The sequence below is a fragment of the Kryptolebias marmoratus genome, linkage group LG22 (assembly GCF_001649575.2).
Source record: "Kryptolebias marmoratus isolate JLee-2015 linkage group LG22, ASM164957v2, whole genome shotgun sequence".
NCBI classification, from domain to species: Eukaryota; Metazoa; Chordata; class Actinopteri; order Cyprinodontiformes; family Rivulidae; genus Kryptolebias; species Kryptolebias marmoratus.
The window spans coordinates 15,468,905-15,484,694 of NC_051451.1; the positions used below are offsets into that span (position 1 = coordinate 15,468,905).

Here is a 15,790-nt window from a genome sequence, read left to right on the forward strand (position 1 = left end):
GCTCTGGTTATGTCCTCTATTGCGTGAAAGTCACTGCTGCTCAAAGAAGATAACATCAACACGCATAGCAAATTAAAAGTTGGAATTTCCAGCGCACTGAGGAATCAAAAAGTTCTTTGCACAATGTTTCACCAACTTAAAAGTGAAAAAAAGAACACATCTGTGGTTCCTAACTAATGAATGGAAACTTAACGTTGGTCCCTGTCTGGATTATATCCACTTCATCTTTCATAAAGTCAAGCGCCTAAGTTCATTAACTTTTCAAACAGCATAACAACATCTGCATGCCATAAACAACAACAAAGTTTACTTGAATTATCTGATAAAATCTGCATGCAATTTAGAACAACACTGGCTTTAAAGTCAACTATTAAGTACTGAATTAGTGTGAGCACTCACTAACTAAAAAAAAAAAACAAGCACAAATATAATTTTCAGAAAAACACACACACACACACACACGCATATATATATATATATATATATATAAAACAAACAAACAATAGAGTAAGAAAGAAAAATATTTTTTATGAGCACTAAGCCAGCTGTCTCTCATTAGGTTACCAGCATCTTCCTGTCACCAAGAGACCAGCAGGATGGATTAACTCTGATTGAACTGATAGGTTCACACACTGGGACACTGCACTGCTGCATGTAATAGCTAAACGCGTCATTTGATAAGAAGTGTAATTGAAGATAAACTTTACAGGCGATCATATCATAGTGCAGAGTTTGAGGATTGGAATATGTAGAGGAATTTAATCTCATATTGCGAGTTTATTGGAAAAAAAAAGTGGTAATTGTTGTAAAAACTGTAGTTTTAATGTCTAAAATGAACAACAACAAAAAACATTACCGATCTACATTCTTCCCAACAACACTGCTGGGATTTTTTCTTTAAAAAGCAAGACCTTGCCAAATGCATGATCTCTTTATCAGAGTAACAAAGCAAATAGGGAAGAATTACATTCTACTGATTTCAAAAATGGTGTATGACTGATCATATGATTTGCCAATGTTTCTGAAAACTTCAAGTTCAAATGGTGGAGGAAAGCATCCAGCCTTGGCCTCCATTCTGACAGGCCTCACACTACACAGCTAAACACAAGAGACAGCAAGACAACAAATACTTCACTGCAGAGGTGTTTTTTTTTTTTTTTTTCTGTTATAGATGCCTGCTCAAGGAGAGGAAAATCAGTTAATGCAGCCAGGCCACTTTGGTGTCTCATAAAAGCCTTAGAAAAGGACATGTTTTGGTTTTTTATGTGCTGTTTAGCCGGAAAAATGAATAACACATCTATCATTTTCACTTGAGAGTGACACGACACTCAGGTCATGCATTTTGTGTATCCAGGCTTTGAAAGAGGCAATAAATCAATATTGTCGCTCTTACAATTAATTGTGCTCTAAAGTTTTACAGAGTGTTTATGATATGTGCGGCCTGGATGATTTATGTGGACAGCGTGAGTCACTCCCTCTAATTGCTGTTGTTTTCCCAGCTTTATAACCCTCACATGAACTCTCAGCCTTAAGCTGCCAGAGAACTTAGAAATAAGCTTGTTGCGCTGGTTCAAACTCTAGACTAACTAATACTTTAGGAGAATAAAATCATTTACATGGAAATATTCACAAAGATGCAAACACTCAGATACTGACAAATACAAAAAGCTAACAGAGTGAACACACATCTCTCTGGAAATATCTAACACAAACATTCGTAAACAGATCCAAATAAGAACAGCTGATTTAACATTTTGAATATCTGTTTGCTAACAGACAACAGCAGCATTTTAAATGTTAGAATTAAAAGATAAAAGATATTGTGTGACGGGGAAATGGATCATATTCTGAAAGTCGGTTTATTTGTTCAAACACAAAGTCAGAATCAGGCACTTTTATTCTCAACCCCTTTTCATTCTGTTTTTTAAACCATTCGTATTGATTCAGAAAAGTGACAAATCAGGGCTCTGAACAGACACCAGTTCATACAAATATAGAATATAACAAAGTGAGGAGTGGTATTAAATTTCCTTCCGTAGCAATCTGTTTAGTTATATTCCCTTTTCCTGTTGACAACCATATTCTTTGAGTTTTCTTTGAGGGAGCATTTGTCCAGCAAAATGATTCAGCCAACCTACTGAAGGCACATTCACAAAGAGCTATATTCCATGCTGTTTATGTTCGAGAGCTTCGGGGAACTCATAATTCTCAAGCACAGAGATGAACATGGCAACATACTTTACTGGGTGCATCCGAGGAAGAGAAAACAACCAACCTGTAGCAAAGTGCCTCCTCTTCTCCCACAGTTAGGTTACAAAAAATAAAAAAAATACCACAATCATGCGTCACATAATGCACAATCACGGCTCTGAAACCATGTAGTCTATATTAGATTTGGACTGCTCCCTACAGTGAAAAGTTTCAATGAACCACTGTCTGCTCAAGAGTAAAACAGCTTAGTGTCTGGGGAAGAAAAAACAGAACTGAAAAGATCCACTTGAAGACTTTCCTGGCTCTGTCACTGTCAATTCCCCTGAAGAACCGTTTCCCTGTGTGCAGAGACTCATGGGACTCAGAAGCTGGCTCGAGCCGTCCTGCACTGCAGTCTGCTTTACATTAAAAGCTGAAAAAAAATGAGTTCATGCTTAAAAATCAAACCAAATATTTCATCTAAGCAAAAATCTAAGTGACATCTGAGGAACATTTATACCTGTTGACGTAGCTACTAAGTCGTGCTTAGTGTTAGCGAGGGGAACCAAGAAGTTGCTTCATTCACATTAAAACACTCAACATGTGCAAAGAAGTAAATGTTTTTTCTGTTAGTTAAATATGCAGTGCATTTATTTTTTCTCTGCTTAGGATCTGAAAACAGAACCTGCTGTCACAGTGTTTTGATAGACATGGCCAGTTTAACCCAAGAGTTTGACAGCATAATGTGGGCTTGATGGCGGGGAGGGTGGAGGTGGAGCCAAGAAAGTACCACATGTATTTTCCAAAAGCAGCTCAGCTCAGTCCAAATGGCTCTACGTGGTTTAACACCATTTCATTCCATGACCTCTAAGTCCTCAAAGAGAATTATCACATTATAGCATTCCAACACGCCCAATTTCCCAAAATACAGCTCAAGGCTTTCCCACTTTGACTCTGCTTAGTGTTGTGGTTTTGAAAAAAGTCAAAAGTTTCAGTCGTCACTTTTTGTTGTTGTTGTTTACTTCAGGTTCTTATATAGTTTATTTTTTCCATTCTGTCTAGTCATTTTATCTTTGTTTTTGACCAACTGCTTGTAATTTCAGCTGAAAAGTGCAGTATAACAAAAGGGAAACTTCTTATCCGTGATTGCAATTTGAAGAACTGTCTCTTAATTCAGCCACAGTGCCCATAAAGGTGAAAAAAACAAATTAACAGGATGCAAAATAATTTACGTTTGATTTTATTTGACCTCATTTTTCAATGTGTTTGTCATAAAGAGTTGACTGTGTGACATGAAGACTGTTGTTAATCTTATTCCTCTAAAAACAGACTTTTGAATGAGTTTGCCTTTTTTTTCTGCGAACAAGTCACTGACTGTCTGGTTGTGATTTAGCGACATGGAAAACACTGGAAATGTAGGAAAATTTATGATGTTCAGATTGTGCTACAGAGGCTAACTGCTTTATCAGAGCCATGTGGCATCACTCAGTGCCATGCCATAATGGCATGATTAAAAAGGAGTTTAAACTGTGGTCACACTCAGCTTCGATATGACTCATGAGGGAACTTGAAAGCTTGCCACCATCTCTTTTCCAAAACATACATTATCCAGTGAGAAGGATCTGATAGAGAAGGGGCTCTTTCTTTCAATTTAAGCTGTCAGGGGTGGGCATGTATCACTGTAACACTGCTGGAGTTGCTGCCGTAACTATGGTTTTAATTTACTGTATCTGTGTTGTTTACAGTAGGAAGAAGAATTGTGCATAGCCACATAAAAGGTATCTAAACACAAAACAAAAAAAAGCAAAAAGAACTTATAAGACATATGAACAGTAACATAATGTAATAGTCCAATTTTTTGTCCTTCATTTTTTTCTCTCCAAAACTTGCTCTAAATGAGACTCAAATGGTGATGCAGGCGACAGAGAGACAGCTAATTACCATTCTTTGTAATGAAGCTAATGACAGACACTGTCCCGTTAGCAGCACCCTGCTGTACCACACATAAAAGCAAACGCAAATATCTAATTATGCCATCAGGCTTCTCAAGTTTCCCGTTCCTGTTTTTCTGCTAATTGGTGGCTTAAATTATTGGCCATCAATAACTTGGACAATTAAAAGCAAGATGCATGCGTTGCAAATTCGGATGAACATAAACCTTTAAATAAATGCTGAAATGACATAAAGGCCAGACACAGGATACATCTAGTAAGAATATGTTTGAGTTGAACAATGCTAATGAGGAACCAGGGATAGGACAGGAGGAATATGTTCAGGTGCAGTAAATACAGTGCACACATTTTTATTTTATTTTATTTCCTTCTTATCAAATCTGTTAACTTTTACTTTGCATAGGGAATAAATAATCACATACAGCAGGTTCAAAGACACAAAAACACACATCACATCAGCTAGAATCTGTGATTATCTCTCCTTTCATCTATGGCTGTGGTGACAAAGGCAAACATTTCTTTTCCACTGACAAGCTATGTAAACACAATCTTAAAAGTGACTTTGCCCTGCCAAAAAACATTCAAGAGGTCCTCATTTTCCTTTTTATATAAAGTGGATGAACAGTGTTTTCACTCCACTTTTCTGCATCTACCAAACAAGGCAGACTGGGGTTAAATTATTTCAATGTTTTGCTTTCCCGCTTGCCACTTGCATGAAGGATCAAGAACAAAGCATAGTATGAAGTGACACTTAAAGAGTAAACTATTGTAGCTGAAACAATGAATATTTTGCTTTTCTCATGCTGTAAAAAAACAACAAAAAGACATTGACTCACATGGTTCTGATTTGTCACTGGATGCCTTCAGTTATGCTACTCTAGATTAATTTTTACTTCTCAAAATTAATGTGAGCTCTCCAGAAACATAAGATGGCAAAGCTTAGCTGAGTCAAACAGTAAATAGTTGATGACAATTACAATTACACAAAATCAATCTGGGCAAAGAATGCATGTTTATATTTAATTAAAAAGTGGGCAAAAAAGAAAACAAAAAAAAAAAAGGTTGCAATGTAGATGAACCCTCCAAACTCTAATTAGTCTACATAAAAGAAAACTATAAAGTGGACCAATACAAAGCATGGAATTGAGATAATTATGTTTATGTACATGTACACATGTACATGAGCTGCCATTCCAATCGCCACACATGTCACACAGGGCAACACAAGTGTGACCGGACAGCCGCCCGTCGCCTTTGATGTGGGCTCATGCATACAGAATCAGGTCAGGCCATGGCCACGTCCATTTACACACACACACACGAGCATGCACACAAGCCTGTGCACACACACACTCACATTCATGTAAAGCTGTAGAAAAAAAGATTCCTTTTAAGAAGCCAAAACACCAGGACCTTATAAAAGGAAGGCTGACAATCAAGCATGAGCAGGAGGAAAGAAAGGATAAAGTAAGTGGATGAAAAAAGGAAGAAAGGGGTAGATGTGACAAAACCACTGAATAATTTAGAAGGTGTACTACTTAAAACAGAAATAAATAAAAAAACTTGACTTACAGCTTCTGACTTAGGCTTGACAACTTTCATGAATGCCCCTCTTGCCTGACCTTCCATCAGTTCTTTTTTGGTTACTTTCCTGGAGTCCAGAAACTTCAATTGGGGCAACTTATGAAGAACAAAATACCTGTGAGAGAAGAACAGTTCAGCTGTATTTCACTGCCTTTAAAAGCGCTTCCTTTTTTTAGAGATTGGTTCTTGACAATAAGGGAAACAAAATCTGTAAAAGTGTGTAAACCATGATACACTTATCAAACTGACACATATTCCAATATGTAAATATGTAAATGTATGCATCAGGAAAACTTAAAAAAGAAACATGTTTACATAGATTTAATGATGATGCTGATTTAATGGTGATATATCCTTGTATGTAATAAACTTCAAAGCTGATAAGAAAAAGTACGCTGCATAAATAGCACACACGGAGATCCAACCTGTCTGCCAGAGCTGTCTTTCTGGTAGCATCACAGATATCTCTCTAAGCTTTCAGACACTCTGTCTTTCACTGGGGGGGGACGTCAAAAGATAATGGCTGGAATACATAGATGACAACAGATCCTTTCAGTGGCAGGCAGGGTTAGAGGAACCAGTATGTCAGGGCTGAGCTGGGAGCCAGAATGGACACGCATGCAGCACCTAAGTGGAGGGTGAGAAAGGACGAGGAATATGGGCAGAGACAAGACCTGTGCGCAAAGAGCTGTGACAAATTGATGATGGCAATGGCGATGAGGGGAAATGGCAAAGCCCGTGTCATGTTTTCAACACCTGAGGATAATAAGGACGGGATGTGGAGATCGGGTTTAAAATGACATGAAACAGAACATGTCTCCATGCAAATAATACAAAAAGATATATGTAGAGGAAATCAAAATAAATAAAAACACTTCTTAGTTGAGAGAAGTGAGTAGTAAATAAAATAAGGCCTTAAATGTATTTCAACAGAAACACTCTAAAATGACCTCCTACTAACCATTAATAGGAGACCTTTATTTCTGACGAGAGCACTAGCACTCAAGTCCAAGAGGCCCTATTCTCAGCCTGTGTCTCTCTGCATGTAAAAGGACTTTGTTTTGGGCATTTTCATGATGAAATGTGAAGATGCCCTTGGGAGACATGCAGGGAGGTTATTCTCCATAGGTAACCTACCATCACAGGGTCAGAGAAGATGACAAGGCTCTGTCAGCCAGTGGGGATATTAATGATTGAACCCCAACCACAGAGGCAGGATAAAAAGCAAAGGAGATAGTGTGCGTGTGTGTGTGTGTGTGTTGGGGGGTGGGGGGCAGATGGTGTGGTAGTGGGTTAGTTTGACTACCAAAACACAGAAACACTTTTTTCTGAGCAATATCAAACTTGAATTTACAGCAATGTGGAAGTAATTCTTGATAAAAAAAAAAGGTAAAAACAAATACATAAACACTTCATATCACAGATCCTATAAGTTAAATGACTTTCCTAAGAACTTGCGATCTAGTATTGGCTACAAAGAAGCAGTTAGTATCGATACAATTTATTTTATTTAGTTTTTTAACTAACAAAATTATTTTCTATTTATTGTAGTTGGTGATGTATACAGTTCTTTCTTTGAGTGGAATTGGTTCCACTCAGTCGTTCATATATTTCATAGAGAAAAACAAAATGCACAATATGCAAATTCATAGCTGTTTATTGTAAAGGCACATTTTACAATTTTGGTATATCTGCAGAAAATGTATGCCTTGAGAAAACAAAACAAACAAACGAAAAAAAAAAAAGACTGCTGGACTCTAAAAGGTTTTAACAACAAGTCTGTATAGTTAATATATTGATAGTATAATCTAGTAAACGATAATAAGGTGAGAATCCTCTTTTCAAGGATTCAAAGCCTCACAACCAGTAATGATTGTAAACTTGTAATCTCACAGTTTATTTTGAGTGTTATTGTAATACTTCAAAAGGCCGCTGAGCGCATGCAAAATTTTCTAAAAACAGGGCGTTTAACCTCCTTGCTCATAGACAATGCTGTGTGAATGAATGCTATATTTCTATGTCGCTGCACTAATTGGGTCACCGATGTGGCGCACCAGGATATTTCACTTGAGAGACCGAGTGCTCCTGAGGCACTGGGCTGGGTATTTATTGCCCAAGGCCAGTGCTGTCACGACCTGCACACAGCCTAACCTTGTCAGACATGAAATCTGCATCACGCTCAAATTGATGTTTTACTATGTGACACATTATGAATATTACATTACAGGACCGTAGACGTTGTCAGTCAAAACAGAACGGCTTTCCTTACCAGTTAGATAAGAATGCAAGGAGAAGTGAATGTGGTAGGGTGGGGAGGGTGTGAGGGCAGGGAGGGGGTACAGAGAGTGAATGAAAGAAGAAAAGATTATTCAAGAAAGGCATGGGTGGTAAATGATTAATAGGGAACACAGAGTCAGAAACAAGCACTTAGGGCTAAAACAGACAAAAGAGAGTATGCTTTTCGCCTTTTATCACATTTCATGTAAAGGACCCTGACAAATGGTGGTCATATTGCCTGGCTCGAGGCTTGGCTTGATGTTTAATGCATCATCTGCTCTGGTAAGGCAGGGTAGTAAACACTCATTTGTGGCGATGACTAGTCACACATGAAATCCATTTTGCAAACTGGAGTGTGGAGAGGCCAGTTTCACAAAGCTTTTAGAGTGACGCGGTTGAATTCACAGTCTGGTTATGAAATGCAGAGGCTGGTGGTCAAACTAGCATCCATCTCTAAATTTATTACAGCTGAAAAGCTACAACTATGTCTAACTAAAAGTATTAACACTTAGAAGATTATTTGGGTTTTTTTTCTATTTATTTACATGGTTAGACATTTATATCGCTAGTATAAAATATAAAATACTCATTCATGTGTGAAATCATGACAGTTTAGTAACAGACCTGTATCTCTGGTAGTCATCCTCATCCTTATCCGGGCTAATCAGCTGGTTGGGGCAGGCCTCGTTTCCCAGCAGGCTTAGGTACTGAAGTGATGGGGTCACATCAGCCAAGTGTTCCAGCAGGGCCTCGATATCAGTCAGGTGTCAAAGGGCGGATGTCAAGGACCTAGCGCTGTTAATTACATTAGCATTTACTACCCACATGGCCCCTCCCAGGCCTGTCGGCACTAAAACACGTCACTGTCAAATTTACTGAGGTGCTCAAAGAGGCTAGTCAGTGGCTTTGTGAGACTGGGCAGACAGAGGGGCAATTTAAGGTGCAGGCTTTGGCATATAGCACTGACACAATTTGGCTCCTGCTCTCACTCTTTCTCTCGATCTCTTTCATTTCCTAGGTGGCCGGGTGCACAACAGTGACAAAATGATGGATGCCCTGTGGTTCAAATAGTCCATGCTTCTCAGAGCTGTGCTGTGGAAAAGTTTTGCGAAACGTGGAAAAAACAAACAGCCCCTAAGCAGGCACATTCATCACTAATACATTCGCTTGGAAAATTGAGCCCCAAAGTGTCAAAATACAACTGCACTAATGCGGCGCTCGAGCTTTAAAATGGCACGGTGCCACGACAGGATGTACATAATTGGCCTATTAGCATGTGCCGACCACTTCACAACCAAACTGAGCACACAGTCCCAGATGCACACTTCAAGGAGTCCCAGTTTTTATGTTGACTCTGGAAGTGTGAGTGTGTGTGTGAGTGTGTTTGAATGTGTGAGAGACTGAGCATCGTTACCCAGCAGGATCTGCATAACCAGAGGAAAACAGGACACACTACAGAACCTGCTCTGAGGTTTAGAGAGGAAGTTCACACTTCTGTGACTGATCATAAACAGCCTTGCAATGTGTCTCAAATCTATGCCTTAAATCTACAGTGACTCTGCAGAGCTCTGCATTTAATGTGTTTACAGTGGCTGGCAAGCAGAGCACATGGCAAATAGTATAATCAATGAGCTAAAATGTGAGTTTTTAGGTACAAATAATAATGAAAAAGCTAATTATTTTAATTTCTTTGTGAAAAAGTGTACAATTAGGCATAATGTATGTACTACAAATGCAAAGCAACTGTCTAATTTTAACTGTTTTCTCCTATAAGTTAAAAAAACACAAATACTGTATAATTTGTTTTCTTTCTCTTCTTATAATGTTTAATTTTTTTTCCAATACTTCTTTTTCCTCTGAGGATTAAAGATTATCTGTTATGTTAGGTGTTAAATCTAGTTCCACTAGAGGTCTCTGTGGTTCAAAAACTAGTCATGTGTGGAGCTGTGTGGAGCTCTGACAGCCAAAATCCTCTACTCTATTTTGCAACAGAGAGTGCTTCCTACAAAGCCACATTATTACAAAGTGCCTCTTTAAGACAATAGAGGACTGTACTGACATGAGAAAGATTGCAAAATAAACAGCTGATTCCAAGACTGACACCTGCAATTTATGTCTGCCTTGTTTAGTATAAATCAAAATACAATAAAAGAGGGACTGCGATTTTTTTTTTTTCAAAGGATATTTGGTTCTTATTGAGTGTCAGGGTGTGCAGGTTGGGTAACCTGGGCAACTGGAGGTCATTTCCAAGCTGATTGTTGTCGACGACCAACTCTTCCAACTCAGTGAACATTTTGAGGCCTGCCAGTGACCTGTAATGATAAGGAAACAGCAAAAAACGGTTATGGCTTCAAATCTGCTCTGCAGTTATTGTGCAGAAATAAAATTTTCAGCCTCTTTCTTTCACACACCAGGAGAGCATGGGTCTGAGCCTGTCAGGGAAGTGAATGACAAGAATTTGTGGTGCTGAGCTCCCCTGGCATGGTGAGGCATCCTTCAGTGGCTGGCAGGATGAGGGATGGGGGTCACTTGTGAGTAGCCAGGATTCAAAACAAAAGGCTTCAGAAATGCGGCGAGCAGGATGAATTTGTCAATGTCTTGTGCCTTGAGGCGCCCAGTTTCGCCTGACCCTAACCCTCCATTCCCAAGACAAATCACTCTGTCACAGTTCACCTTCACTCCCCAGACACAAATTTAACTTGTCATCCATCATTTTCACAGAGGAACCGGAATACACCCGCAATCACAGATGGAATGAAAGGGAAACATTTTTTTTTTTGCTACTGAGTCATGATAAGGGCTAGAGTTGGGATTTTAGCATCAAAGGATTTTTTTTTTTAATAGGAAACATTTTCCCTTTCCGTTCCATTTTATGACACAGTGCAAAGAGGTGAGGGGTCATCTCAGCTCCTTTCCTTTCTGTCTCTCTCACACATGTACACATTAACACAGGCATAAAATTGACGGAAGGTGGTGTTAGAAGTTATGTTAGGGACCAGCAAAGTTCAACTTCTAGAAGCACCACAAAGGCAGTGTGTGTGTTGTCTAATCCATCACTGTCAGAATGCCATGGTGAAGTATCCCAGGAGACTTCATTGACATTTAAATCTGACACTGAACTTTTTACAGATCTCAGTTCAAATTTGACTATTTTTGAATTATTTATTTTCTGTTTAAACATTTCAAAAAGTTTACTTTTTAAATAGATTATTGTCTATAGCTACAGACTAAACTTTTTTCAAGTGGAGTTATGTGGACAAGTTAAATATAGAGTGGGGGCAGTTAAAAATAGTACAACAATTGAGAACATTTGTGTTTGGTTGACTATTTCTTTGTTGTAACAATGCTTCTTGACAATGAATCTTATATCGTTGGAAAACCTGTTTATTTGCCTTTAAACGGTGCCACATTTGTTAGGAAAATACATTTGCGGGTTCAGAAATAAAGTTCATTATGAGGGTTGCCCAAATGAAAATAAAATTGCCAAATCTTAAGAAAGCGAGCTTTATTAGAGACTACCTCCAGGATTTGGGAGTGGAGAGGATGGAATGGCCTGCCTGCAGTGCTGAACTGAACCCTATTGGACACCTGTGGGATCAGCTCGGGTGAGCTGTTCGCTTTAAAGTGACCAACACAACCACAATGGCTGACTTGTGACAAATGCTGGTTGAAGAATGGGACACCATCCCACAGCAGTGTATGAACCAGCATGAGGAGGAGATGCCAGGTTGTTGTGACTGTGTATGGTTCTTCCACATGCTATTGAGGACTTTGTTAGTTAAATTATCAATTGTTAAGGTTGTTGAGAGAGGAGCAGTAGTTCATGCTACAGGTATTTCAAATTTGATCTGTAGAAATATGGAATTGCTCATGAAACATTAACTATCTTATTTCCTAAGATTATAATCTTCCAATCCAATAAATGACACCAAACAAGAGACAACAGCAAAAAAAAACATTTGGCATTGGCAGAGAAGATTTGGCACGTTTTTCATGGGCGGAACCCACATACTCAACTCAGCTGCTCAATCCACAAATGTATTTTCCTAACAAATGTGGCATCATTTAAAGGAAAACAAACAGGCTTCTCAACAGTATAAGATTTATTACCAAAAAAAAAAGAAAAAAAAAACAAAAACAAAAACACAAATTTCTTTTTTTTTGTGCCAAGTTTATAAACAACTATTATCTCACACTAGTTAATTACACAGTAATTTACAAACAGTTCAGGTTATTTGCAAATGCAAATCCTTGCAGTTAGCTGTTGCACCTCTGGTGCAGCCCAGGGCAGTTCTGGCAGGAATATAATGTTTATGCCAGAATAATCATGTAGGCCTAGAGCAAAACTGACAGATTTATAAAATAGTGTTTGCATGAATAACTGTGAAATATTTGAGTCTGGAGTTGGTATAATACAGTAAAATATCATTTTAAAACTGCCCCCACTCAAACTAGTCAATAGATTGTCAATCCACTCAGAAAGAAACACTAGCAACCCTAACTGAGGCTGTTCAAAGAGCTGTGAACAGCAGGTAAGATATTAGCTGTTTATATCGTCAACACAGGGGGGAAAAAAAACAAAAAACAAAGCAAACAAAAAAGCACTCATATCTGTTAATATATTCTTTTCTTCCCCCCATAGATTTTTCTATTTTGTATCTATGTTTTGCAAGCAACTGCCTTAAACTACAACTGAACACTGCCTCTGAAAAGAAAGATGTGCAGTTACTGTAATCAACAAAAGAAAATATTTCAGATGACTATTCAGTAAATGTACTGTAGAAATAAATGAGGGGTTTTTTAAACAGACAACATTTTGAAAACACACGTGCAAACAGACGCCCCCTTCTCTCCCCAACACACACACACACACACTAAAAACTGACAGCACCTAGCCAGTGTGCTGGTAAACCTGCCTGCTGACAACCTCTTATCAGCTCTGGTTAATGCAACAGCAAGATGGATGAACGGAGAGAGGTGCCAGTTTTATCAAATTCTGCTTGGATGTGTTTTTACCCAATGGTGATTCTCATTTTTGAAAGGAGGATACGCTTGATCATACCTAACACAAGATAATACAAATCAAAATAGTACTATTCATTAGTCTGCTCAATTCTCTGATGTAGATTATACAGAAAAATAAACTTCTAGGAAAGCAACCTATGTTTTGCTGGATTTAAGCCAAATTACACATTTAGTTTAGGCAGCATAAATGTAACTAGAAACATTTAGAATGTGCAAACCTCCAGCAAAGCCATAGAGGTCATTAAAACATTGTAGGATCCAAATCCAGATCGCCACAAAAATTTAATCACTTGTTTTTGTGACAACCCCAATATTTCTTGAACATTTTATTGAAATATGTTCATTAGTAAGTAATCTTGCTTACAGGCAGATGGACAAATGGCTAAAAAGGACAAATACAATCAAAAACACAACCTATTTGGCGGAAGTAACTATGAGCTATTGGCCTGGGAAAAAAAACCTAACAAGTTTATAAATTCCAGCATTGTTACTGTGTTTGCACTGACAGCAAATTCCAAATATCACACAATTATAAGACTTGTATAACATTTGTTAACTAGTAGTTAGGAAAAATCTCCTACCGCCTTGGATAAACATTTGATTTAACGTGAACAAAGGCTGCTTACAAACCATTGCCACCTGTGCATGTGGATGTATGATTGTGTGGGTGTGTTTGTGCATGTGTATGATGGGCTGCAGTCCTGTGGGTTATGTTATTAGCTGCTCGGTTAAAGGGAGCCGCATGGCACAGGAGGGAGCCTTATTAATTGTTGTTTTCATGTCACCACCACTGCGTGCACTGGCTGATTTAATCAGTTAAATTCACAGCCAGGGGAGAGCCACTAAGTCCCATTCAGCATTAGCTACAGTGCAGGGACTGAACTTCTAATGCTCTCCAGCTTTCCCCTGCTCCCTCTGCACACTTCCATAGTTGGTTTCATTATTTTTTATAAGCTTTCTTGTTTTAATGTGCGGCTCTGAGAACTATCAAAGTTTAAGCGCTGCAGTAAAAGTACATTCCCTATATAAAAAAAGGAGTTTTGCTTTTAACAAAACTAATGAGACTAACTGACTTGAGTCACCATGCCACTGGGATTTGGTTAATAACAAACAAACAAAAAAAAAGCCACAAACACAAATTATATAGAACAGTTTTATAATGCTATTTTACTCAAATTGCATATTTTTCATAAACTGCAGCAATAACAGAAATGTAAATATATTCTGTAGTAAGTCATTTATTAAACTGCTATAGTAAGCATTCTAGTTTATTACTTGAGTTATTATGATTTCCAAAAATGCAACTTTTGTTTATCATTACCCCTGCTTTTTATTTTGAAACAGTAAACAGTTTTTTTTTTTAATTTTCCTTCTGTTTTTGGGTAATAGACTAGACAAAGAAAATTCTATAAATAATGCACACACACACACACACACAAAATCACATTATTGTGCAGCAACTACATAAAAATGTAGAAAATATTATTTCTATGTGTGATCAAACGGCATTTTGTTAACCCAAGCAAGAAAGAAACACCAAGAGGCAATAGCTTTAATGAGGTGAAGCAATAAATCCTCTTCTTGTTAAGATAATTATGATCAGCCTCATTGTCAGAGCTAATACTTCACACAGGCTGTCTTTACGCTTTGACTACCACTTAGCCTTTGAAAGCCCACCATTATACATCATACAATGCTGTGTGCATCAGCGTACATGCTTTGGAGCTTACATAAGTGGAGGAGGTGTATGTGCTGAAACCCCCCTTATCTTCAAATATCCAGTCTGTTGAGCACAAAGAGAAGATATAGCCCCTTTTTTTTGTCTGAGCAGAAACTCAGCACAGGATGCAGGGGAGGATGTGAGAAGCCAGACAAGGACATTGGAGAGGAGACGCTGACCCAGAGAGCAGCTCTGCCAGATCAATACACTAATACTGATGCAGACATAGTGATTGATAAACCACTGCTGACAACAGAGGGAAGAAAACTCTCGCCCATTATTGGCTGAAATGTCAGTCACTCCTGCCAATAGTGTGCACTGGTGTCATGTCGGATATCCTCAGGCAAAACATGAAAAATGAAGAACAGCAGTCTAGGCTATTTTACATGTTTTACACAGTCTTATCTTCTCATGTCTGCTGCCTCTGGAACTGAAGTTTTCTCTTGCCTATCTCCTAAAGACATTGCACAATTGTTTACATGTTGTGTTTATGTAGACATACATGTAGACATCTATCAATGTAAACACAAACAATTTCAAATCAGGAGAGCCCTCAGTCAGTCCTTTACAGCTGATGTCCTTCCAAGGTAGAGGTAGACTGACATGGGGTTTCTAAGGCCGATGCCAATGCAGATCTTTAGAAATCGGAGAAGCCGATGATGGTGATACAAAGCAGATTTATTCTTTTGAAATTTGTGACCAATATGCATTTTTAAATTAACAAAAATATAATAGAATTACTTAACTTAAAAAAAATCATGTCCTTAACAATGCACAGAAGAACTTGGACACTCAGAAATACATAGAAAAGCCTTCTTGTTAAAAAAAAAAAAAAATTAAAATATGGGCTAAAGTGAGCTGGTTGTAGGATCCTTATCATCCTACTATGTAATTAGTTAAGTATGTACCGGCATGGCCATTTGCTGTTTTATTTTTGTTTTTTTTAAGTGTCCAATATCAGCCAATTTAATAGGTCAATTAACTGGTCTACCTCTATCTCAGAGGTTAAAACAGATAAGCAGTGAAGTTTTACCTAAAATGA

General features: G+C 38.1%; 1 protein-coding gene across 5 annotated transcripts in view; it reads right to left on the reverse strand.

Annotated features, from left to right (window-relative positions):
* Positions 1–15,790, reverse strand: part of lrmda (leucine rich melanocyte differentiation associated) — a 198,823-nt gene that overhangs the window by 54,224 nt on the left and 128,809 nt on the right. For 4 of the 5 annotated variants that reach the window (XM_017427092.3, XM_017427106.3, XM_025009484.2 and 1 more), the window contains exons 3-5: positions 10,189–10,315; positions 8,628–8,767; positions 5,715–5,841 (exon numbers count right to left, since the gene is read on the reverse strand). In XM_017427092.3, coding sequence (XP_017282581.1) covers positions 5,715–5,841; positions 8,628–8,767; positions 10,189–10,315 — 394 coding nt within the window. Of the gene's footprint in view, positions 1–5,714; positions 5,842–8,627; positions 8,768–10,188; positions 10,316–10,414; positions 11,374–15,790 lie in introns of those variants that run through there. The other variant, XM_025009487.2, reaches the window with a different exon arrangement.